We start from the raw sequence: 22,733 nt of genomic DNA, 5'->3' as shown, positions 1-22,733 counted from the left end.
GTTACGTTGCAGTGTGTATAAAGTTTCTTTTCGTTGCATTACCTTTTCCAAAAAGACACACTGCCTATTGTATTCAAGTCTTATAATTACACGTATCTTAACCACAATACCTGGCGTAAGTCATTACATAACCCTGCGCAACATAATGTAATGTAAAGAAAATATATTATGCCAATATTGTCGCACTATTTTACTTTTTTCAAGCGAAATAATTTGCAACGTACTTTCTAGATGCAACATCTATAGAGGCATTTTCATTACGCGATAATGCCTGGAAATCTTTAGCAGCCATGAGCTACAGATTAGAATTTGGCGCAGTGGTAGTCGATGAAAAATTGATTATCGCGGGCGGTATGGACGGTATGGACAATTTTAAAACATTGAACACAGTAGAATGCCTCGATTTCTCCACTCTTACGTGGAGCACTCTACCACCTATGAATGTTCATCGATCAGGATTAGGTATGTGCAAATGCATGAGAATTTGCAAAATTAATGTGCAATTTATTTCATTTATTCATAATCAAACCCTAGCAAATACGTTATAATATTCTTTCTCAGGAATGGCAGTCTTAGGTGGACTTTTATATGCTGTTGGTGGTCACGACGGTCGTTGTTTTCTTAATGCGGTAGAGAGATGGGATCCGGGAACAGGTCAGTGGAGTTCAATATGTCCTATGTCCGTACAAAGATGTGGAGTCGGTGTAGCTGTGTTAAATGATAGGTAAGTCTTTACAGATAACAGAATAAATAATTTTTTTTTGTCAGTCAAATAATAAAAAACAATAGGAATATTGATCGACTTTATTATACTGGCCATTATAATCGCCAAGACAATACAACCACGATTTTGGTTCGATTATCGTCAAGACACTTTTTTAAACCAATATAAACTGATGTAATCTTTGATACTTATATACGAGCATCTCATTTAAATAATTAAAACGTCAGTTTATATTGGTTAAAAAAAAGCGTCTTGACGATAATCGAACCAAAATCGTGGTTGTATTGTCTTGGCGATTATAATGGTCAGTAGAGTCGATTAATATTCCTATTGTTCTTTACAGATAAATTATTAAATTTATATGTCATATCTGTTTTCAACCATTTTAATTTCCTTTTTAGTACGTGTCTTCGTGTAAATATTATTTTATTAACTTTAAATCTGATTAAATATTAAATTTTTTATCATGTTTTAGATTGTATGCCGTAGGAGGAAGAGATTTCAGTTCCTGCTTAAATACAGTAGAATGTTACGATCCGCACACGAACAAATGGACACCGTGCGTACCTATGTCGAAGAGACGAGGCGACGTAGGCGTAGGAGTAGTGAATGGTTGTCTTTATGCACTCGGTGGTGTCGACGATTTACTTACCAATCTCAATGAAACTAGCAGATTCGACTGTGTAGAAAGGTATAAAGCCGCTGTTACATTATATGTTAAAACTTTCAAGTTATATATAATGCGATGTAACAATATAGATATGATCCTAAAACCGATACGTGGACTATGGTTGCGCCAATGAGTGTGCCCCGGAGTAGAGTTGGTGTGTGCGTATTAGGTGACCGACTTATGGCCGTGGGAGGAGATGACGGCCAACAATATCTCACACTAGTGGAAGCCTATGATCCACATCTCAACGAATGGGAACCTGTGAGTGTATAAACTATTCCTGTAATTGAATATGGTAAATAGAAATAATTGTAAATGTATTTTGTAAACTTAAACTCTTTTATGTTTGTAGGTTGCTCCTCTTAAGGATGGCTATGCGGGACCCTGTGTTGTTGTAAAAAATTTAACCAATAACATGTAGATTATTTTTACTAAACAATCAGTAATTGGACTTGCTAATTATGCAATTTATATTTGTAATTACATATGATTTAAGTGTTTCAGAAATATGACAGATTCTGCTCTCTTGTGATATTGCATGCATGTTAAATTAGTTACATTATTTTCCTGAAACAATTTAAGATATATCTACATTTAAATAAGTATTATATTTCTTCTTAGCATGTAACAATTTTTATAGCATTTTTACATTTTTGTACTGTATTGAAAAAATTTCAGCCATTGTAACTATCAAACATTATATTTGACACTTGTTTGTACATGATGATAATGATTAGTTCCTTTAAATCCCAAGTGGAACATAAGATCTCCTATAAGGTTTCAGTAATCGGTTTAATCGCAGACAGCATGTCTAAAGAACATTGTAAAGACATCTTTAAGATAACTTTTAGATGTACGTGTCTAAGGCTGCGGTCCATTTGATGTTACAAGTGCTTCGAAGCGTTCTTTTTCTTCTTCTTTCTTCATTGAAAGAAAGGAGAAGAAGAATGTTTCGAAGCATTTGTAGCATCAAATGGACCACAGTAAGAAAAATCTTAAAGACGTCTTTACGACGTCTTTTTGGATATGCGTGTTGTCTGGGTTGAAATAAAATATTATTGTAGTCTATCCCTTACAGAAATTTAATACTGTAAGTGATTATTTGGCTAGGGATTACTTACTTATTTTGAGTATTAAAAGTACTGTTTTTAATGATTTTAATACTCAAAATAAGTAATTAATTACTAGCCAAATAATCACTTACAGTATTAAATTTCTATAAGGGATTTTCATATCTATTAATCTTACAATTTAGATAATTGCATGTATGTATATAAATATTTTACGCTTGTATATTAAATAACATATATATTTTGATATGTGTTTAAAAATTTCTCGATAACATTTAGAATATCATCGTCTTTTAAATTATTATTTGTTACCATTACAATTAAAGCAATATAAAAATTATTGTAATTACCAAAGGTAAAGAACAATCCGGGAAAATAATTTTTTTATATATGCAATAAAAAAATACGTATAAGGAAAAGTCTTTAATAAATGTTTTCAAAATGTCAAAGTGTTTTTATGAATTAATTTTATTTGTCAAACAATACAAAAAATATAAATATTTTTTTCCAGCTGTTAAATAATTCGGAATAAAAAGATTAAAAACTAAATATCTATAAATTTCGTTGTCCCTGATTTAATCTTCTTTCCCTATATATTAAACAATAAAAAAAAATTTAATCTAATCTAATCTACATCTTACATCTATTTGATTTCTGTTCCCGTTGATCAAATTCGCGCGTTCCAAGAACCATCAAGAAAGGCGCGGCCTCCGAATTGTGCCATATATCGGGGTGATGACTGGAAACTTGTGGCTTTCCATAGATTTAATATTTCGTGAATCGTGAGCTGCTCCGGTGGTCCGGTTGCTGCGACACCTCGATAAGCGCCGAGATTGGCTCGAGTGCACGTGAAATATTAATTTCTCTTCCAAGAATCTCTTCCTCATGTGATGAGCAGCGCATGTGAGGATTCGTGTCCTTGGACGAACTATTTGTCGGAGACGATCAATAAATGCGTGCTCAACTTGTTATCGTTGCTGTCGACGACATTCGGTCTAACCTTTAATTTCGGCGACATCGTCGTCCTCGATGACGAGACGTCGTTGAAGCTCCGCGAATTCTTTCACGAGCTGGTAGCATTGCTCTCGTTCGACGATTTTCAGCTGCAGCTGCTCAAAGTCTTCCTGCTGACCCTCGTGGGCAGCGTGACGTTGATATTCGTTGCCTGGCACGTTTATGGCTCCAGAATTACGGAGCAATTCATGAAGACAGGTAAGATCGCGCGAACAAAGCGCATTTTCGTTTTGCGCGCAATAGCGTAAAAATGAATATAATATCTGCACCTTTATCTTATCTCAATATTACACTTGAGAAATATATAAATTGATAAAGGTATAATAATGTAAAAGTTAATGGTGATTACTTTTAAACGGATTAATAACAATTTTTAAATATTTTATTTTTTTAGGCGCTTCTGAAGATTGTAATTCATCGACTGAGTAATATACTAGATACCTGACTGGCTGGACAGCAATCTAACAAATATAAAATATGGCTGATAAAATCAAGTCTTTCTTTCAAAAGAAGAAAACAAGCGCAAAATTTATGAAAGCGGGAAAGGGATACAAGTAATTGTGATAATAATATAAATTGTCGATAGAGATTTAGCGATGATGTCGATCGACAGATTAATTATATAATGACAATTCTACTATTTTGAATTTACTTTTATATATAGATTGACTGAGTCCTTGCGATAATAATATAAATTGTCGATAGAGATTTAGCGATGATGTCGATCGACAGATTAATTAATGACAATTCTATTTATTTTGAATTTACTTTTATATATAGATTGACTGAGTCCACCAGTACTATATGTACTCCAACAGAGTCTAAAGGACCAATTAAGAGAGCGGAACCTACAGAGGAAGCTAAGACAGCGGGCCAAGCTGCTTTAGCAAGATTGGAAGCGAAGAAAACTGACAAACCAAGATTTAATACGTGCGTAACATTTAAAATTATTTTTACTTATTATGCATGTTTATACAAGATGTCAGGTAATAAGCAGATCACTTCTCGTGGGCAGATAGAGTGGATTAAACTGTATCAAAAAGTTTTTTATTGTTTTAGTTTCTTAATAATTAATTTCTTATTAATTATTTAGAAACTTACAAAACGGTAAAGGACTTTTTTATTCAGTTCAATTTGCTCTATTTGTCTACTAGAAGTGGTCCGCTTATTATTTGACATCCTGTATATTATTATTAGCAATATCATTAGAGTTTTTGGTCGGTATTCATAGTTTGTTTTTATTTCAAGAGCATCTTAAGTAATGTCTTAAGACGACCATCTGGTTTGAAGCGCTAAACAATAACGATTTTTATATATATTCTTTTAAATAAACAGTTAGTGCTATCAATTTCATGTTTGTACATATTTTATTTATACTTTATAGAATATCCATGAATTTTTATATACAAAAAGAATATAAAATTGTCAAGATATCTACACGGGCAGTAGATGTCTTCACATTGATTTTGTCGAATCGTCAACTGCCCTTGTAGATAATTTTATATTATTTTTGTATATATATATATCAAAATTCATGGATATTTTCTATAAAATATAAATAAAATATATGTACAAAACATGAAGTTGATAGCACTAACTGTTAGAAAAAATGTATGAAAATCATTTTTCAGCGCTCTAACCAGGTGGTTTCCTTGAGATGTTAATATGACTCTGTGATTGATTTATGACATCTTAAGATTGTACTTAAGACCTAGATTGTTTTAAATATAAGAACCGACTATATGTATATCATCCTTTGTCCTGTCAATCTGATTAATATCGTAACTATTTACAGATCGTATGCTGCTATTCAAGCACGTGTTAAGCGTGAACTGGAATTGGAAAGAAAAGCACAGCAGAGTTTACAACAGACGGAAGATACGACGTTGAAAGAGAAGAAAGATAAAGTTGTAGATCCATCTATTTTTGCAGTCACTGATGTGTTCTTCCGTTGCCCGTATTTATCCGATGAGATATTGTTGCGGGATGAGTGGAAAAAGAAAATAAGAGAATTTCTGTATGAGCAGTTAATGGGCGAGGAAGCAGGATTAACAGCATGTCTAATTATTCAGAGCTGCAATTTCGGAAAAGAAAAAATTGAAGGCTGTGTAGAAACACTTGGCAAATATTTGGACAATATTATTAACAATCCTGACGTCGAGAAGTATTGGAAAATCAGAATGTGTAACAGAATATTCCAAGTAATACTGCATTTTTAATTGTTTGTTTAAAATAGTTTCAATAAATGTTAAAGTAGCTTACATACATTATTATTTCAGGAAAAAGTTTTGCCTGTCGAAGGAGCACTAGATTTTTTAAAAGCAGCTGGTTTTGAACAGAAAAAATTGCTGCACAACGAGAACGAAGAAGATTTCTTAGTGTGGAGCCCTGATAATTGTAACATTGAAAATCTCATGATGTTGGATGAAGCATTAAGGTCTGCTGAGCCCATTCCTCTTGAGTTAGACAGGAATTTACAAGTATTGATGCCTAGTCAAGCTCGTGTGAGAAATGAATTGCCACCTAGCTTCTTCACAATAACTCCGGAAGAAATAAAAAAGGAACAACAGTTGCGGTAAGTTTATAACGTAATATATTTGATGGTAGGATTTTTCGGAATATCTAGATAATGTAATTAAATGGAAGCGTTGATTATTATTAGGACGGAAGCTGTAGAAAGAAACCAAATGTTAAGAACAAAGGCTATGAGGGAGAAGGAGGAGCAGCGTGTACTTAGGAGATATAAATTCGCCGTACTTCGCATTAAATTTCCAGACGGAATAATATTGCAAGGTACTTTCTCGGTACACGAGAAGTTCCAGAATGTAATCGAATTTGTTACTGAAAATTTAGTCGATGATAAAGTGTCCTTTTTGCTGATAACACCGGATGGGATTAAGCTAGTAGAAGAATGCCATGCAAAGACACTTTTAGAATTACGATTAATTCCTACAGCTATATTGGAGTTCTCTTGGAATGTATCTGATAAAGAAATTATGCCTAAGAGATATTTGAAAGAAGATGTTCTTTGTTTTATACAACCAGTTTGAAAATAATATATTCTGGTACAGATAATATGATATATAATTCAAAACATTTTTTTTTTTAATACTTTCTTGACACTTTTAGCATCATTGTTATAATTTTCTGGTCATTCCAGTGTTTTTGGAGAATTTTTTTCTGATATATTGCGTCCATTATTACTATATCTGTCAAAACCCCAATTGTGTAAGAAAAGTGAAGTATGCTGATTTAATTTTTAATGAATAAATTTATTATTGAAGTATGTACACTTATTGAATTATCTATAACATAAATAAATGTAAAGAAAATTCATTTACCATGTAATTTTACTGTAAGTTTCAATTTTATTGATATAATATACATATGTAAATAAGTATTATTAATATCTGTCTAATCCTATACATATCTTGCGATATATGTTTTTTTTGCGATTATATTTATTTAAAATAATCCTGCTGTATATTTAATTTGAGGACATGTAGTATTAGTATAAATAGCGAATGTACATTGGTTCATGTATGGAGCAAATATAATTATGCATGCATATTGGCATATCAGGAATAGGATTTTACGCATTCAACTTTTGAAATCGTTATATTTATTTCTTATCGCATCCATATCCCATTCGCATTTTGGCATGTTATTGCGCCTTCAGATTTGTACGCGATATTGCACCAAGTACGAAGAGTTGCCTGCTCTCAGGGAAACCGGTTATTCATGATGAAGCGTAGACAGTTCTGTGTCTCTCAGTAATTACCTAAAACCAGTTTGGGCATCACTTACACCGCCCTCAATAGTATCTTTTATAGGTGTGTATAGTATGTGTGTGTTTGGAATGATGATTTCTCTCTCATAACGGTACCGTGACAAAGTGTTGCGTACAAACGGTAATGTGCGTACGCTTCGATTTGTAGAGAGAAATCTCCTTATGTACCATAAGCGAGCCTGTATATATAGCAAATAATCTTATCTGGAAAATACTTATTAAGATGTATTACAAAAACAATTCAATAAGTAGACGCGCTTAATATAACGGTGTATCCTACGTTATAGATTTTCGATTCACAATCAGTTGGTCGATTCACGCGCGATTTCACGAAATTTTATTCGCATATCGCGTGCAATATCGGCCGGCACTCCCAAATGCGTGTGTAAAACGCAATACGTACCGGCTGTCGCGGCTGTACTGTATTGTTGTATGTCATACGCTTTTTCAGGCACATTATTGTTCGAACCGGACCACTCTGGTGTTTCCTGTTGCGTGCCAGGATAGGGCTTTACGCTGCATTTAGGCGCGTGCGACTCGGCACGAGGAATTTTTATCTTTCACGCGCATATGTGGTACGCGAGGAAATCGAGACACATTTTGGAAAGAGATAAAACTATTGTGGAAAAAGATAAACCGATTAATTGTATTGCTAATGGATTTTACTTTTTAGGATCTAAACGAATATATTTTTCTGTATTATGGAGAATTTCTGGACTTTTTTCTTCCTTTCTCGCTCTACAGTTTGATTATATTTTGATTGATATTCGCATATTTGTTACATATAGCATCAAAGTATCAAAATACTTTTTATTCAATCAGATATTCAGTTATGTGAAGAAAAATTTCTTGCAGGATAGACCAGCAAACTGAATATCATTATTGTTTCTTCTTTTTGTAAACTGTTATATTTCCATTTTAAAACTTATTGTTACTAATATATGCATATACGATTATTAATAATTTATATTATATTTTGCAATTTCTAAAAATATAATAAAATCTACATTAATAATTTGAAACATTTGTATAAATATATGATCGTCCATACCTATTTCTATACGGGCCGATTTCACCGTCTCCGGTTAACTTGATCCTCCGATTAAACTCGTACTTCATCTCTTTCTAACTGTCTCTTTTAGAAAGAGACGAAAAGTGAATTTAATCGAAGGATCAAGTTAATCACAGATGGTGCAATCGGTCCTAAACTAACGAAATTTTAAGAATCGCAATTCCTAGAATTTTGATCAAGATTGAAGATTTCAATAAGTGATCATCAAATTCATAATCATTTAAATTCAATAAAAATTGCTAAAGAGATTAGAAGAATATAATAAGAGATTGTATTACTAACTAAAGTTCTAAAAATTTTCCAAATTTTTCAGTATTTTTCTGTATTCTAAAGATTACAATTTAAAAAATTAGGGATTTTGAATTACGGAAATCAAGTATACCGAAAATTGAAAAGGTATGTGGAGAATATAATAATCATACGAAAGAAGCTACATTATCTAAAATTCCAAGAACTTGAAAAATCACAACTTCGAAAATTTTTAAAATTTCAGGTTAATTCAATTAGCTTTCGATTTGTGAAAATATAAATTCTTGAAAATCGAGGTATTAGAATGTAATTAAGAACATGGTGAGGCAAATTATAACTCCAAAGTATTTTATTCCAAAAGTAGAACTTTCTTTTATCTATCATTCACATGTTTTACATTATAAGCGCGGCGGTTGTGAACACATACATTATTTTATCGACGTAAAATATCGACAGGCAGTATAAATTATAGCGAAGAAGATATTATTAAAATAAATGCAACGTTGTGCGCAAATTTTCTGTGAGAAATTCATCACTTTAGAAATTCAAATTTTTGGATAGTGTAAGTATAAACACATTTGTGTATCATGTTGAAAAAACTATATTGCATTTGCTCTCTTTATTTTAGACAAAGTTACAGTTTGATATATTTTTCACTAATGGTTTTCCGCTGCAATTTTCTGTCCGCGATAATGGACTTTCTTGCAGACGCTTTGCATTGTCCTCCGATTTACCGCAGCCTCGTGGTTGGTTTTGTCATCCCGTCAGCGCATTACATGTTGTGGTTAAATACATCGATAGTTATTCTCCGACCTGCTTTCTTTATGCTACAAAGGACGGCTGTCAATACCTGCTTCGAGTACTGTAAACGCGTCAGAAATATTTAGATATTCGCTGCTGAACAGGGAGTTTAGCACGAGAAGAGCCGTTTCGACGTTTTAAATTCTCTTAACAATTCGTACTTTGTTGTATGCGTTTTTTTTTCTATTTTTAATAATAATCATCGCGGAGCAGACACAATGCGTTTTATCTACGTAGATCGCGAAAACCAAAAAGACTGAAAGATACCTACAAAGAATGCAAATATTTAATTGACACGAATCCAAATTCTTTACACCATTTATACTCTAAGACGGGCATGGCTCGCCACGGTCTTCTCAGTGCACACCGACTATTGCGGCCGACTGGGTGTTCGGGATTCGGGGATGGATGATTTTCACCGCGGTCGAGTCTCCCGTTTGTCAAAATTGAAAGAAAAACAAAAAGCGAGAGAAAAGAGACCGGGCCGAAATTCGAGAGTTGATCGAACAGCGATGACGCTCGACGTGCGTTATCGGGATTTTTGACCGAGCGCGTTTAATTCGCTGTCGGCAATCAGTGTGTGACGTCAGTCAGTGACACTATTCTCGTTTATACTTCGCGCGTCGCGAGGATCACGACGGGCAGCAGCCGCTGAATAGCAGCTGAACGTGATTGGCTCTTACTTTTAGAATCAACCAATCAACGCAAAGTGTTGATAAGACGAACTCAACAGTTGTGTTTGCTGAACGCGGCCGACGTTGCGCTCGTAGATCGCAAGGCCGGCGCGGCGTTTTTTTTTTCGACTTGTATGCGAACGCGCGCGCAACGTGTTCTCATCGACGATCGCCGCGGACGTTTCCGAATTAATTCTGGATTACATCGGCGAAACGATACTGCGATTGTGGTCCTACCAGTTTGGTCGAGCGCGGCAATCAACCGCTCTTTGCCCAACCAGCCCAACGGCGATTCGGGCGATTGTGGATGCCGACGTGAGCTCCGGTGACGAGGGCTGCTTCTTCGAACCTCGCGAGAGAAACATCCGCGGATGCGGCAGAGGTAAGTGCGATACGTCTTGTTTCAACGTAATATAAAACATACATCGAAGCATGGAGAATTTCGCACACACGGGATGCAGTTTGAGAAATTGCCTAACCTAACCGCGCGAACTTTGCATTGTATCGATTGTATTCCCGTTTGAATCTCAAAGTAATTTCCCAGACCAGCGTTATGTTCGAAATCGAGACATAAGACATTTTTTTAGGCCCAGTTTTACAAGTGTCGGTTAATTTTTAACCTTAGATTAACTCACTCTTTGTCTATTTCTAATGTCCCCCTTATGTCCATTTCTATCAACGCAGGTTAATTCTGATCTTGGTTTAACTTACCTGTCATCTTTTCCTAGTTCTAAAAGTTAGAAAAAGATAGAAAGTAAGTTAAACCAAGATTGGAAGTTAATCTACATTGGTAGAAATGGGCATTAGAAAGAGACGAAGAGTGAGTTAATCTAAGATTAAAAGTTAACCGACACTTGTGAAACTAGGCCTTAAAGATGTCTTATGTCTCGATTTTGGAGCTTGGTCAAAATGGCCAAGCTCCAAAATCTCCATATTTTTATCTTCTTTTACAGAGAAATGACATCTCATTGTCAACCTTCATATTGCGAGAGTTGTAGTCGTATCCCTATGTGGGCAGAGTATCCGTAGGCGAGGAGGAACATGTTGACTTCATCTATCAATTTGTGAAGAAAAAATTTTTTCCTAAGCGTGACTACGATCGGAGTCTTAGCACGTTTTATACTGCTCTTGACATTATTGGACCACCCAAGTTTTCAAACTATGGAGTTGGTATTTCCGAACTACCATTTCATTTACCATGTTTTATTAGAGGAAGCAATGTATGTGTATTTCTTAGTATTATCTGTTATTTTCCTTTACAATGTAATCGCAATCTTTTGTGCTACAAGATTTTCGATTATTTGACACATTTGGATTTTTTAATATAGAGGAAAGAGATCGATATCTCACTATCTCCGTGGCAAAAGAAAGATGATTTCATCAGACGAATTGGTAAATTTGGATTCTGGCAGTATCTCAAAAATACATATATTGGTATGTAATACTTGAATTGATAAATAAAATATTGTTAAAGAAAATATGTTTTTTTTTGAGAAGAGAGTATAATTATATTTTCTATTTTGAAGATATTGAGTTTCATGAAGCTGTATATCCAATCAGAGTCTCTATATACGAATTATACTATCCTGGAACCGTAATTCAAATTTGGGCTCAAGATTCTAATAATCAGTGGTTAAAGTTGTGGGGTGAATCGACTCAGATTGTGCCGCCACTGCTGCCGGCATCAAGATTATTTTCCCCACCCCTATCGCACCCTTGTAACTTTAAAACCAAAATGCTCAGACTAGTATTTAGAAACGGTCCACCTGGATCTCGCACAAAGCTGGACGCTGTTATGCTTATCGGTACATCAGAATTGATCTTTCCTAGAAATGCTAATGAGAGTTTAACTAATTTGTTAAAAAGAATTAACTGCACGTACTCTCCACACCATGAGTATAATTTAACAGCAGATTTAAAAAGTGCACACTTGGATATAGTTCAATTGCAACAGAATTTTCCCGAATATTGCATTATTTGTAAAAGGTATTATATAATCGTTAATATTAAGTAATAATCAATATATTTTTATTTTTGTTAATAATAAAAATTAATTTGTTTGAATGTTATTTGCAGCGATATAAAAAGGAAGACTTTTTATAAGAATAATTTGAAACGCAAAGAAGAATCTCAGGAAGTAATTTCTGCTTATGAGCAACTTCATGGAGAGAAAAACTCATCTCATATTTTATTAAAAAGTCATTTGAATCGTGTAAACAGTATGAAACTCTCTTTGGATGAATCCAAGGAGCTACCACGCAGTTTGTCTGAGCTTCCTGTAAAGTATCCTAAAAAATCTATTTCTGATAATAGTATTTATTGCAATGTCATCTCGTGTATTAAAATTTTATATTTTATTTTTGCAGGATGAAGTACTACTAATAATATTAAAAAACTTAGATTTGATGACGTTATGTCGCTTGAATTACGTAAATAAACGCTTCAATGATTTGATACGGGACCCTCATCTCTATATACGTTTGAACATACGTATACGTAATGTACCTAACAAATATATACACGATATATTTTGTTATTTTACACCTAGATGTAAATATTTGCGACAGTTAGATCTTGCAGCAAGCAACTTTGATGTTAAGGATTTCGTAAAGTTTATTGATAATTGCGGCAGGCATTTAACGTACTTAAGATTAAGTAGGTGCCAATTAATTGACAGTCATGCTCTACTTAAAATTTCAGAGATATGCAAAAATTTGAAAGGTAAGTGTATATACATATAGTATATATGATTGTCAAGGTTATGGATAAATTGCATATAACTAATACATATTTTTCTCAGAATTGGCTTTAAGTCATTGTCGCGTAGACGACGAAGAATTTTCGTATCTCGAGAGGCTAAATGGTTTGGAGTATCTAAACCTTCTTGATACACATATAGAAACGCAACGTCTTTGCAATATACTGCAAGAAAATCAACGGATGCGTGAGTTACATTTAAACGTGGAATTTGAAAGAGACTTAATAAACCATGACGCAGTCCTAATAGAGTTGGCAAAGTCGTGTCCTGACTTGGAAGTAATAAGTACACTGGAAGTACGTTATCTTACATCTCGGGGTATTAATGCCCTCGCTGGCTTAAAGAATTTACGTGAAGTGGAAATTTGCCTGTAAATATGTCTTTTAATTTTCTTTTAAAATACATATCTATTATTGTATTCTTTATTGAAATTTGTGTGTTTGCTTCTCTTGCAAGCATCTTGAAAAAATTACATGAATTTTCTTTTTGCAATTAAAACACTGTACTAATTATATGATTTTTGTTACAGATACAAATACCGAAATACTGATGACAGCTTATTTAGATTACTTTCCTCCTATCAAAACTTGCAAGAAGTTTATTTGATCGGCAATTATATAGTTGGTACTCTCAATGATCACACGTTGGAATTACTGGCGCAGTGTAAAAACTTGAAAAAGTTATGTTTTTATTACGTGAGACTTTATACACCTGATAAATATTTCGTTATTTTGGAACAATGTCCAAAACTGCAAGAGTTTTATCTCATAAACTGTAATATTAGTGATCGCTTAGTTAATCAATGGAAGAAAAGATATCCTCATGTGTCCGTCTATACTGATGATTGCTCCCATTTTCCGACATATTAATTTACTTCTTACTCATGTTTATTTTTTATATTTTTATGCTTACAAATTTACTTTGTAAAAATTGTCTGGTACTTAAATTAGATTGCGTAAAAGAAGTTAATGTCTAATAAAAACGAAATATTCTGGTATAACAACGCATGCTATAATTTGCCGACAACATCCCAACAACAATTAATGCAAACTACACGTTGCTATCTGGGTAAACATTAATTTTTTTAGAAACATATGTATGTACAAAATTGAAGGAAATTGAAAATGGTTGCGTTCAGCAGAGAAAGCTTTGCTGCTTTGCTGCTGTTGTAAAATTCGTGAATTTAATTAGTGTATAATACTTTTAGCTCCGGTAAAAACTAAAAGCATACATCAATCAGATTCCTAAATTTTACAACAGTTGCAGAACAGTTTCCTTTGCTGAACGCAGCCAGTGACTACTAACGGAGCTACAAGCGAATTATCTCGTAAGCACAATAAAACTGAATAAAACAGTGTTTACTTTTTTGATCGACATATATATTGAGTTTTGATGTTTAATATGATGAATATAAAATAATAATATAAAATAATATTGTAAAATAATAACTATTTTTGATTGGTCGGGAAAATATTTTTAACGAGTCTTTTTGTCTTTATTTCAAGAAACATGATAGTGTCTTGCGCCAATTAAAAATTTGGGTACATAGAGCTGTCACTGACGACAATATTTGTTTATACAAAAATACTGCAGTTTATATATAGAAAATGGGATAAACGATACAAGCCCTCTAGAGAAAACATTTAAGAGCAATATCGTGCAATCAGAACTAAAACTAAAGCCTGATCTACAATGTGCTCTTTGCTTCCTGTTTTAAGATAAAAATTGACGAACTTCAGAAGAGACAAGAAACATTACGTTACGCGACGGAATTGCGAAATACGAGATCGCAAAGAGGTTAAGAGAAAAAAACAGAAAGCAAAGAGCACATTGTAGATCAGGCTTAAAAGCCTAGAAAAAAAGTTGCATGCTTTTAAGTAGAAAACAAGATTAGAAATGTTGACATTATCGACATCGAGGAAGTTCGGCCTTCACTATAGGATCCCCTACAGCGACTACGCGTTATTTCGTGACCGAGATGTTTTTCTGCGTCGTTTTAAATGATACTTAATGAAATGTCGACTGTCTTTGAAGCGAAATGAAGTTTCAAAACCGTCAAGTGACGTGGTCCACTCTGGAGCTCACCGGACTCCTGGAAGACGAGGATTCTCACTTGCACTTCACGAGGGCCGTCAAGAATCTCGCGTTGCATTCGTACCACTTGAATAATGTTCAGCGGGGTCTTAATCAGATTTTGAGATCGTCATTGAATTCCTACGACAGAGAGTACGTTATTATCTATATTTTTTACACACAAGCACAAAATATCTATTTCTTTGATTCTCAGTTATGCATGTACTTCATTCAATGTTTATAACAGTGAAATAAAGATTAAACGATTATTTATTAAAATATAAGTATCTTTTCATTGCTATTTTATTATTCCTATGATTTGTCACCTGCACTTAAGTAGTACTATGTAATAATAATAAATTACATGAGTAAATTACAAAGTACAAAGTACATAATATGTTAGATTACTTTGACAAATGATGATGTATATTATTAAGTTTACAATAGAATTTAACAAAACAATTCTTTATTTTAGATTGAAAGGGTTTGTGCTAGCTTTTAGAAATCTTAAATTGCTTAGCAATTTGGGAGAAATGCTGTATGACTCTCCCTTCATTCATATTGACATTGAAGTAGATTTTTATCTGTTTTGTCCAACAGTCAGATCTTTTCCAAAAGGTAAAGTAATTGTATTTTTGCTAGCTGCTATGTGTTCTATAAACTTAATTTATAATAATTTATAATAATTTTTATTATGTTGCAGGGATAGTGAAAAAGAAGGGGTTCGACCATATTGTAGTGCTCGTGCACAAAATATATACTGTATCTATTATATTCCGAAACCAGACGATACAGAAGAATGGATAGGTGAATCGGTCGAGATCGGGCAGAAAGTGAAATGCTGCGTGACTCAAATAGATAACAGGAGCAAACCCCCTTTCATCTGCGCTACTTTGAGGTGAGTCCGATTACTCACAAGGTTGCAGATTGTCAGAAAGCATAATAAATAGTTGATTATGTCCAGTTTTCAGTTTTAATTTTAATAGATCTCAACTATGAGTCTGTGTTTTTTAGGACTCTTTTTTCTCTCTTTTTCAAAAGAATCATATTCAATGGAAACTTCTCTTTTTATAAATTTAGGCATTTCTAAATTTTTACTTAAATTTTGCACATTTTGAGTCTCGTTACTTGACGTTTTGTTTCCGTTAATAATTTTCTCTACAAATGGATCTTGCTTTTCAATCTTTATTTTAACAAAGTGACCCTCTGATTCCGAATCTGACATTTCCATAGATGCCTTCTTGTGTTTATGTTTTTTGGATACGCTATCTTCTAAATTACTTGGAGAAAGATCGGCATTTGATATAATATGCTTCTTATCCATATGTTGGTCTTCTTTTTCAGATTTAATAGTTCTGGAAATAGTTCTCTGTATTATTAATTACTTTTTCTTCGTTCTCTGAATCAAGTTCTCTAGATTTCTTCGCATGTTTCTTTCTCTTTTTCGTCTTTGTTTCAGTAACACTATCTAATTGTTCTTCTTTTTCAGATTTGATGTATCTGATGGAAATAATGTTCTCTGTATTATTAATTACTTTTCCTTCGTTCTCTGAGTCAAGTTTTGTAGATTTCTTCGCGTGTTTCTTCCTCTTTTTCGTCTCTGTTTTAGAAACACTAGCTATATAAATGCTCTACTCTTTCAGATTTAATACATCTGAAAGTGATGATCTCTGTATTAATTAATTTTTCTTCGTTCTCTAAATCAAATTCTCTAGATTTCTTCGCATGTTTCTTTCTCTTTTTCGTCTCTGTTTCAGTAATGCTATCTAATGGAATGGAATTTTCTCTCTTCACAGCTTTACGTGACTGTGCAGCTTCATCCAAAATTGTATCATTATTAAGCAGTAACTTGGACGTTTTCTTACTTTTCTTATGTTTTTTAGAGCTATTATCAACTTCGGTAAAGATCGTAGAAACGTAATGGTATCATTTCAATGATTGCGTTTAGTTTAAAAGGTAATGCAAAATTATGATGCAACCACTTCTCGCGCGATCGACGTACGCATTTGATTATGCCGCGCGGTTATTTGCGGCAAATCAGCAGTTTAGCGCAGCCCGTAATGACAGGATCGTGATGTATTAGCGATTTTCAGCATCCGTTCGACCGCGCGCACCTAATAGCCGCGTCGTGTTAGAATGCATGTATACATGCATGGCCGCGGGATCCATTCGCAAATGCTCTCGCGTGTGCATAAGCACGAGCGCGAGCGCGCGCTTCATAATTCTCGCATACCGCGAATCGTCGCTCTTTTGCAATTCGCTTAACGACCCCGGCACACCTGTTGCAGAAACAGGTAGCAATGATCGCGTCGTGCCAGTTTCTTTTCTCCGTACTAGGGAGAAGCGATATCGGAATATCTGTCAGAAAGGTTGACGTTCCGAGCTGCCGATGGAACCATTAAATCCTCGCTATTTTACACAAGTTTCTTGCGCAAAGTTTATAAAATAAAATTGCACGATAATTACGCTTATTTACATTCTTAAAACTATGGTTACATTTTTTCAGGAGGAAGAGGGATGCATAAAGAGGGGAGAAAACAATCTTTTCAGCTTTGTCGAAATTTGAAAATAATGCGACCTAATATCAAATAAAAATTAATCAAAATCAAGGACTCGAAATCTCTTTGATGTAACGGAATAATTTGGATCCCGCGTTTACACGCGTCGACGCGTTAAGACGCGCGGATTGCGGAATGACAAGATCCGAAGGGAGACGATAACTGGTTTACGCCACGCAAAGGAAGCCCGACGAGATAGGACGATGCCGCGCAAAGGCGGCGGGCGGCGGCGCAAGGCGCAAGGCGCAATTGCGATCGGGGCGATGAGGTAAAAAAGGGAAGAGCCGCGCGCGGAGAGCATCATCGGAAGCGAACGGCGCCCGAGGTTATTGCCGGAGCGAGAAGGACGGGCGGAATGAGTTCGAACGAAGTGCTACACGCCCATTCCCGCTTAGAATCTAGTCTACCGGAAATTTGCAGTTACCTTGCATTCCACGCAGGGTCGAACGCCCCGGGGGAGGGAGACGCCTAGCTCCGATCCCGCCGCGGGGATCGTTAATTGCTCGTGGCTGAAACGGGATTTCCAATTTCTGCATTCGTCGCGCGGGGATGACTTTCATCCGCCGGATGGAAAAAATAGATTTAACGGCGGAAAGTGTTGTCGGACGGTGTATACACTGTATACTTACGTTATTATATCAATGAAAGCGCGCGCTTAAAATTCCGCGAGGTTGAGACACGAAGGTGACAACGTCGTTGTCTTCGTTTGAATTTATTTCGCGAGATTTGATTTTTCATTACGTCGACATTGGTCACATTATCGCATTGCGGTAATATTTTTGTTAAGAAAATTAAATATTCTTTGTAATTGTTAATGTTTTTCTGAAGTAAAACGCTTTTTATTTATATATTAAAGATATTTTCGATTAATTGTACTATTATTCACAGAATCGATAAAGAATATTTATGTATATTTGTAACAATTGAAAATATGAATGTAAGCAATAGCGAAGTGCTTATTTTGTTTTAGATTTAATATAGAGAACTTGCGCATTTATTTATATGAATTAATATTCTCATATTTGTTATCAGAAAGTTATCTGACCTTTTACTGAAACACAATGTGCAGTCAATAGTAATATTATAAACTTGTTCGACAAGTAAAGTTCAACAATTTGAATTTATTTTATTTACTCGCTTAAACGCGAGGGCTGAAGTAGGGCTGGCGATTTGCTTCGAAGAGAGTCAAAATTATACACTTATTAATCTAATATAATAGTACCGCGATACACTGAGAAAAAAAAATCGTTGATTCAAAGAAATATTATTTGATTTAACTAAATGCAGTGGTCACGAGCTGTCAAGCTAACATTTGTTAATTCAAAAAATATTATATTGAAATAAATTCAGAATTTCTTAATATCACTCACGTATATTTGATTTAAATATATTAATATTTGCATTAAACAAATCACTACAACTAAACGAGTTTAGTCAAATTAACGACATTTTTTTCTCAGTGTAGGCATACATCTATAAAATGATATGACAAAATCCGAATAAAATTTCTAATGTAATTATGTCGCAAATATATTTTTCGAAGCTTCGAAGCTGTCGAAAGTAACAGTCCTGAAGTTGCGCGCGAGTCACATATCTGACCGGCTGACAGGTCGGCCAGCCGCTCTCCCCTCGCGACGACAATAATCGCATTCGGTATCGTTCGGTGTCAATTGCACCTTTGTGCCGGGACAATGAGGAATCGCAGCGCGGCTCCCTTATCGTCGCGATTCCTTCATGCCAGCGATCGCGCCGTGTGCGCGCGATAACGCGCGCGTCGCGCACCTGACAAGGCGCTGCCGACCAATGCGAGCGCGCGCTCGCCGGCGGCCATCTTGCGCGGCCTCGCTTTCGCGTCGGAGTCGCGTGGCTCGCCACGGTCTTCTCAGTGCACGCCGACTATCGCGGCCGACTGGGTGTTCGGGGATGGATGATTTTCACCGCGGTCGAGTCTCCCGTTTGTCAAAATTGAAAGAAAAACAAAAAGCGAGAGAAAAGAGCCCGGGCCGAAATTCGAGGGTTGATCGAACGGCGATGACGCTCGACGTGCGTTATCGGGATTTTTGATCGAGCGCGTTTATTCGCTGTCGGCGATCGGTGTGCGACGTCAGTCAGTGACACTATCCTCGTTTATATTTCGCGCGTCGCGAGGATCACGGCGTTGCGCTCGTAGATCGCGCGGCGTTTTTTTTTTCGACTTGTGTGCGCGCAACGCGCGCACAACGCGTTCCCATCGACGATCGACGTTTCCGAATTAATCCTGGATTACATCGGCGAAACGGTACTGCGATTGTGGTCCGACCAGTTTGGTCGAGCGCGACAATCAACCGCTCTCTGCCCAACGGCGATTGTCGATGCCGACGTGAGCCCCGGTGACGAGGGCTGCTTCTTCGAACCTCGCGAGAGAAACATCCGCGGATGCGGCAGAGGTAAGTGCGATATACGTCTTGTTTCAACGTAAAATAAAACATACATTGAAGCATGGAGGATTTTGCACACACGGGATGCAGTTTGAGAAATTGCCTAACTTAACCGTGCGAACTTTGCATTGTATCGATTGTATTCCCGTTTGAATCTCGAAGTAATTTTCCAGACCAGCGTTATGTCCAAAATCGAGCCGTAAGACAGCTTTAAGGAGGTTCTACAGATAATGGATGTATCTAAAAATTGGAAAAAACTTTATGGACGTATAAATTGAAATGCGAGAAAAATGCTCGAAAAATTTTAGCATCGGTTACCGTGTAAACATTTGCAAAAATGAATTTTGAAATCACAGTTTTTAACATAAGCTACATATGGCAGAGGGGCTCTTGGAGACAGGAAACGAGATATTAATTATATAAAGGCGACCTACCAAAGATTCAAAAAACGGAGCTCTTATAGATCTTAATCTAACCTTTTCAGAAATATCGAGAAAAACAAGGGTTATCGCGTAAAATTTTGTGATATTGGCTATTGAAACAGGCCATATCACAGTTCACGTAGCGTGCTTCGAATAACAAGGGAGATTTGGCAATGTCGCAGCGACTGCACCCGCGCGAAAAGTGTACAGCCAGTACAGCACCACAGTATGACAGCACCTCAAACTTAAGCACCTAACGTTTACGAGCGCTTACGGAGAAGTACTCGCTCTAGAATTATGTGAAATTGTGAAATAACCACGGTCATATGAGCAGAACTGTCAAGTTCGCGACGTTACCACATTTTCTTCCATTATAAGCCGCCAGAGTCAAACGAGCACTTACACGATATTTTTAATTATTCCTCGCTTCGACTAATATGGGTATGATATAAGCTCTAACGTCATCAAAATTCACGAAAATATTTTATGAATACTTAGAATCGACGAATTTGAAGATTTTCTCTTCATCTCTCAACTGACTAGAGAGTACCTGTAGAACCTCCTTAAGGGCCACTTCGGCAAACTTAATCGTTGATCAGTTTATTGGAAATGACCAATCGCATTTGTCAATCTGCTTACAAATGAGCAAATGCGATTGGTTATTTCCAATGGACTAATCAACCATTAAGTTTGTCGAAGTGGCCCTTAAAGATGTCTTATGTCTCGATTTTGGAGCTTGGTCAAAATGGCTTTATTCCTCGCTTTATTCATAAAAGGCCAGTATTTATAGTCGGTTCTTATATTTAAGACCGTCTTAAGTACAATCTCAAGATGTCATTAACCAATCACAGAGCCGTATTAGCATCTTAAGATATTACTTAAGACGGTCTTGAAATAAGATCTGATTATGAATACCGGCCTACTTATGTCCCCGATTTTGCATGCGTGCTGTCTGGATTCGCAAGAAAAAAACACCGATTTACATTCCCCGAAGATATATTAGTTAAAAGTGATTTCATATATCCTTTTACTTCTGTTCAGTATTTCTGTCTAATTATATATTAGTATAGATGCGCGGCAAGGAAAGTCATTGACCCACATAAATGCGATGGCCACAACACGCGGGATGTGTCGTTGCGCTTGCATAACAAGCGGCGTTAATAATAAGGACACGACCGCGTAAACACGCGGGGACCACCTGCGCGCGCGTAAATGATAGGAATTTAAATTGCGCGATCCCATCGCGATAAGCGACCTTGATTATGTGGTGCGGCAATGGCATCTTTGCCGGGCAGAAAGCGTGTCGCGTAAACGGCATAATCGCGTCGTGCATTCGGCGTATAGGAGATCCTAGCTTAGCCTTGCACTTTCGCCAGGATTAGCGTTTATTTGCCGAGTTTAACGAACGTTTCGCTTCGATTTGCGAGACTGTTGGAAGAAAGGGTCAGAGCCTGTACGTGTATGTCGAGCCTGAAATCGAAAAGTACGCTTGACGAATTTAGCAGGGACTGACAATTTATTTATTTATGTTGGAAAATTATTTTATAACGTAGATATTAATCTGCGTTGATGAAAAAACCGTTTTGATGTTTCAGTCGCGCGGAGAGTTTATTCAGTTGATTATTACAGGATATATAATATTTAGAATGTTTCACTACTTATCTTTAATGTTCTTCTTTACATAATCTAGAAAGTTACATCTCGAAAGTGATGTCGCGTTTAAGCTCTAAGCTTCAATCTTCCAGCTTTAAGATTGTCGCAGATAGTAACGCGATCGTAACCGGTTTATTATGCGGAACTTCGTTAGTCCGCGATCTACGCAATTAGTGCCATAATTGTTTTATTCGACTGCGGCGGTGTAATCGTAATTTAAAAAGCAGATATTGATCATCTGCTTAATTGCAAACGACAAGTAGAAGCAGAAAGTCAATTCTCAATATCGTCCAATTCTAAAAATGTAACGATAATCTACTGGATAATGCAGTCTTTTTTCACCTTATTTCATTTTATGATACTTCATACAGTGTGCACAACTTGATATATCAATAGTAAGATAAGCGAGCTTGGAAACGTGCAATTAAAAACACATTCTAAGCGCTAACGAGAAGGTAGATACGATATTGCGAATAACAGTACTTTATTTCTGCGGTACGAGACGGAGCCGCGTCTCGCAAATCGATTTCTTTTTTTGCGGTATAAGCCTCTCTTCAGTTTGTCGGTTCATTGTTATCCGGAAAATTTTGCCGATAATTTGCCCACACGTCATTGTTTCTTCTCAAGAACAATAAGCCGTTTAGCGTGTTCCACTATGTACTTTTGTTCGCCGTTCGCATTCTAAATGCGAAAGCGAACCGGAGTTTACTTCGCATATAGACACAATGACTGTTTCTTAAATCAGGCAAATTACCTGCTCTGTTCAGTTATGTGGTTTTGTTCAATTT

At 35.8% G+C, this 22,733-nt stretch overlaps 6 protein-coding genes and 1 pseudogene across 6 annotated transcripts in view; all 7 read left to right on the top strand.

Moving 5' to 3' along the window:
- LOC112452632 (kelch-like protein 5) overlaps positions 1–2,500 on the top strand; it is a 4,485-nt gene extending 1,985 nt beyond the window's left edge. The window contains exons 6-10 of the mRNA XM_025012953.1: positions 232–462; positions 562–724; positions 1,200–1,415; positions 1,484–1,655; positions 1,747–2,500. Coding sequence (XP_024868721.1) covers positions 232–462; positions 562–724; positions 1,200–1,415; positions 1,484–1,655; positions 1,747–1,815 — 851 coding nt within the window. The 3' untranslated portion in view covers positions 1,816–2,500. The remainder of the gene's footprint in view (positions 1–231; positions 463–561; positions 725–1,199; positions 1,416–1,483; positions 1,656–1,746) is intronic.
- Positions 2,501–3,329: 829 nt separating this feature from the next.
- Positions 3,330–3,947, top strand: LOC112452627. The gene is made up of 2 exons (XM_025012944.1): positions 3,330–3,676; positions 3,873–3,947. Exons 1-2 carry the CDS (start codon positions 3,355–3,357, stop codon positions 3,905–3,907), a joined length of 357 nt encoding a protein of 118 aa, XP_024868712.1. The 5' UTR covers positions 3,330–3,354; the 3' UTR covers positions 3,908–3,947.
- On the top strand, positions 3,939–6,814 carry LOC112452626 (UBX domain-containing protein 6). Its single transcript, XM_025012943.1, has 5 exons — positions 3,939–4,032; positions 4,259–4,408; positions 5,274–5,679; positions 5,758–6,053; positions 6,141–6,814. The coding sequence occupies exons 1-5, from the start codon at positions 3,956–3,958 to the stop codon at positions 6,526–6,528; spliced, it is 1,317 nt and encodes a 438-aa protein (XP_024868711.1). The 5' UTR covers positions 3,939–3,955; the 3' UTR covers positions 6,529–6,814.
- A 3,621-nt stretch (positions 6,815–10,435) lies between these two features.
- On the top strand, positions 10,436–12,446 carry LOC112452635. The gene is made up of 6 exons (XM_025012955.1): positions 10,436–10,446; positions 11,083–11,284; positions 11,393–11,498; positions 11,591–12,050; positions 12,141–12,347; positions 12,431–12,446. The coding sequence occupies exons 1-6, from the start codon at positions 10,436–10,438 to the stop codon at positions 12,444–12,446; spliced, it is 1,002 nt and encodes a 333-aa protein (XP_024868723.1).
- A 13-nt stretch (positions 12,447–12,459) lies between these two features.
- On the top strand, positions 12,460–13,748 carry LOC112452634 (F-box/LRR-repeat protein 2-like). The gene is made up of 3 exons (XM_025012954.1): positions 12,460–12,785; positions 12,865–13,192; positions 13,352–13,748. Exons 1-3 carry the CDS (start codon positions 12,470–12,472, stop codon positions 13,689–13,691), a joined length of 984 nt encoding a protein of 327 aa, XP_024868722.1. The 5' UTR covers positions 12,460–12,469; the 3' UTR covers positions 13,692–13,748.
- Positions 13,749–14,860: 1,112 nt separating this feature from the next.
- On the top strand, positions 14,861–15,849 carry LOC112452625 (annotated as a pseudogene).
- Positions 15,850–19,361: 3,512 nt separating this feature from the next.
- LOC112452623 overlaps positions 19,362–22,733 on the top strand; it is a 69,816-nt gene continuing 66,444 nt past the window's right edge. Inside the window, exon 1 of the mRNA XM_025012935.1 lies at positions 19,362–19,879. The gene's annotated coding sequence lies outside the window, so the exon portion shown is untranslated. The remainder of the gene's footprint in view (positions 19,880–22,733) is intronic.

This window comes from Temnothorax curvispinosus, unplaced genomic scaffold (assembly GCF_003070985.1).
Source record: "Temnothorax curvispinosus isolate PA1 unplaced genomic scaffold, ASM307098v1 QBEX01003544.1, whole genome shotgun sequence".
Lineage (NCBI taxonomy): Eukaryota > Metazoa > Arthropoda > Insecta > Hymenoptera > Formicidae > Temnothorax > Temnothorax curvispinosus.
The sequence above is the reverse complement of the archived record's forward strand: the minus strand, read 5'-3'. Positions and strand labels throughout refer to the sequence as shown.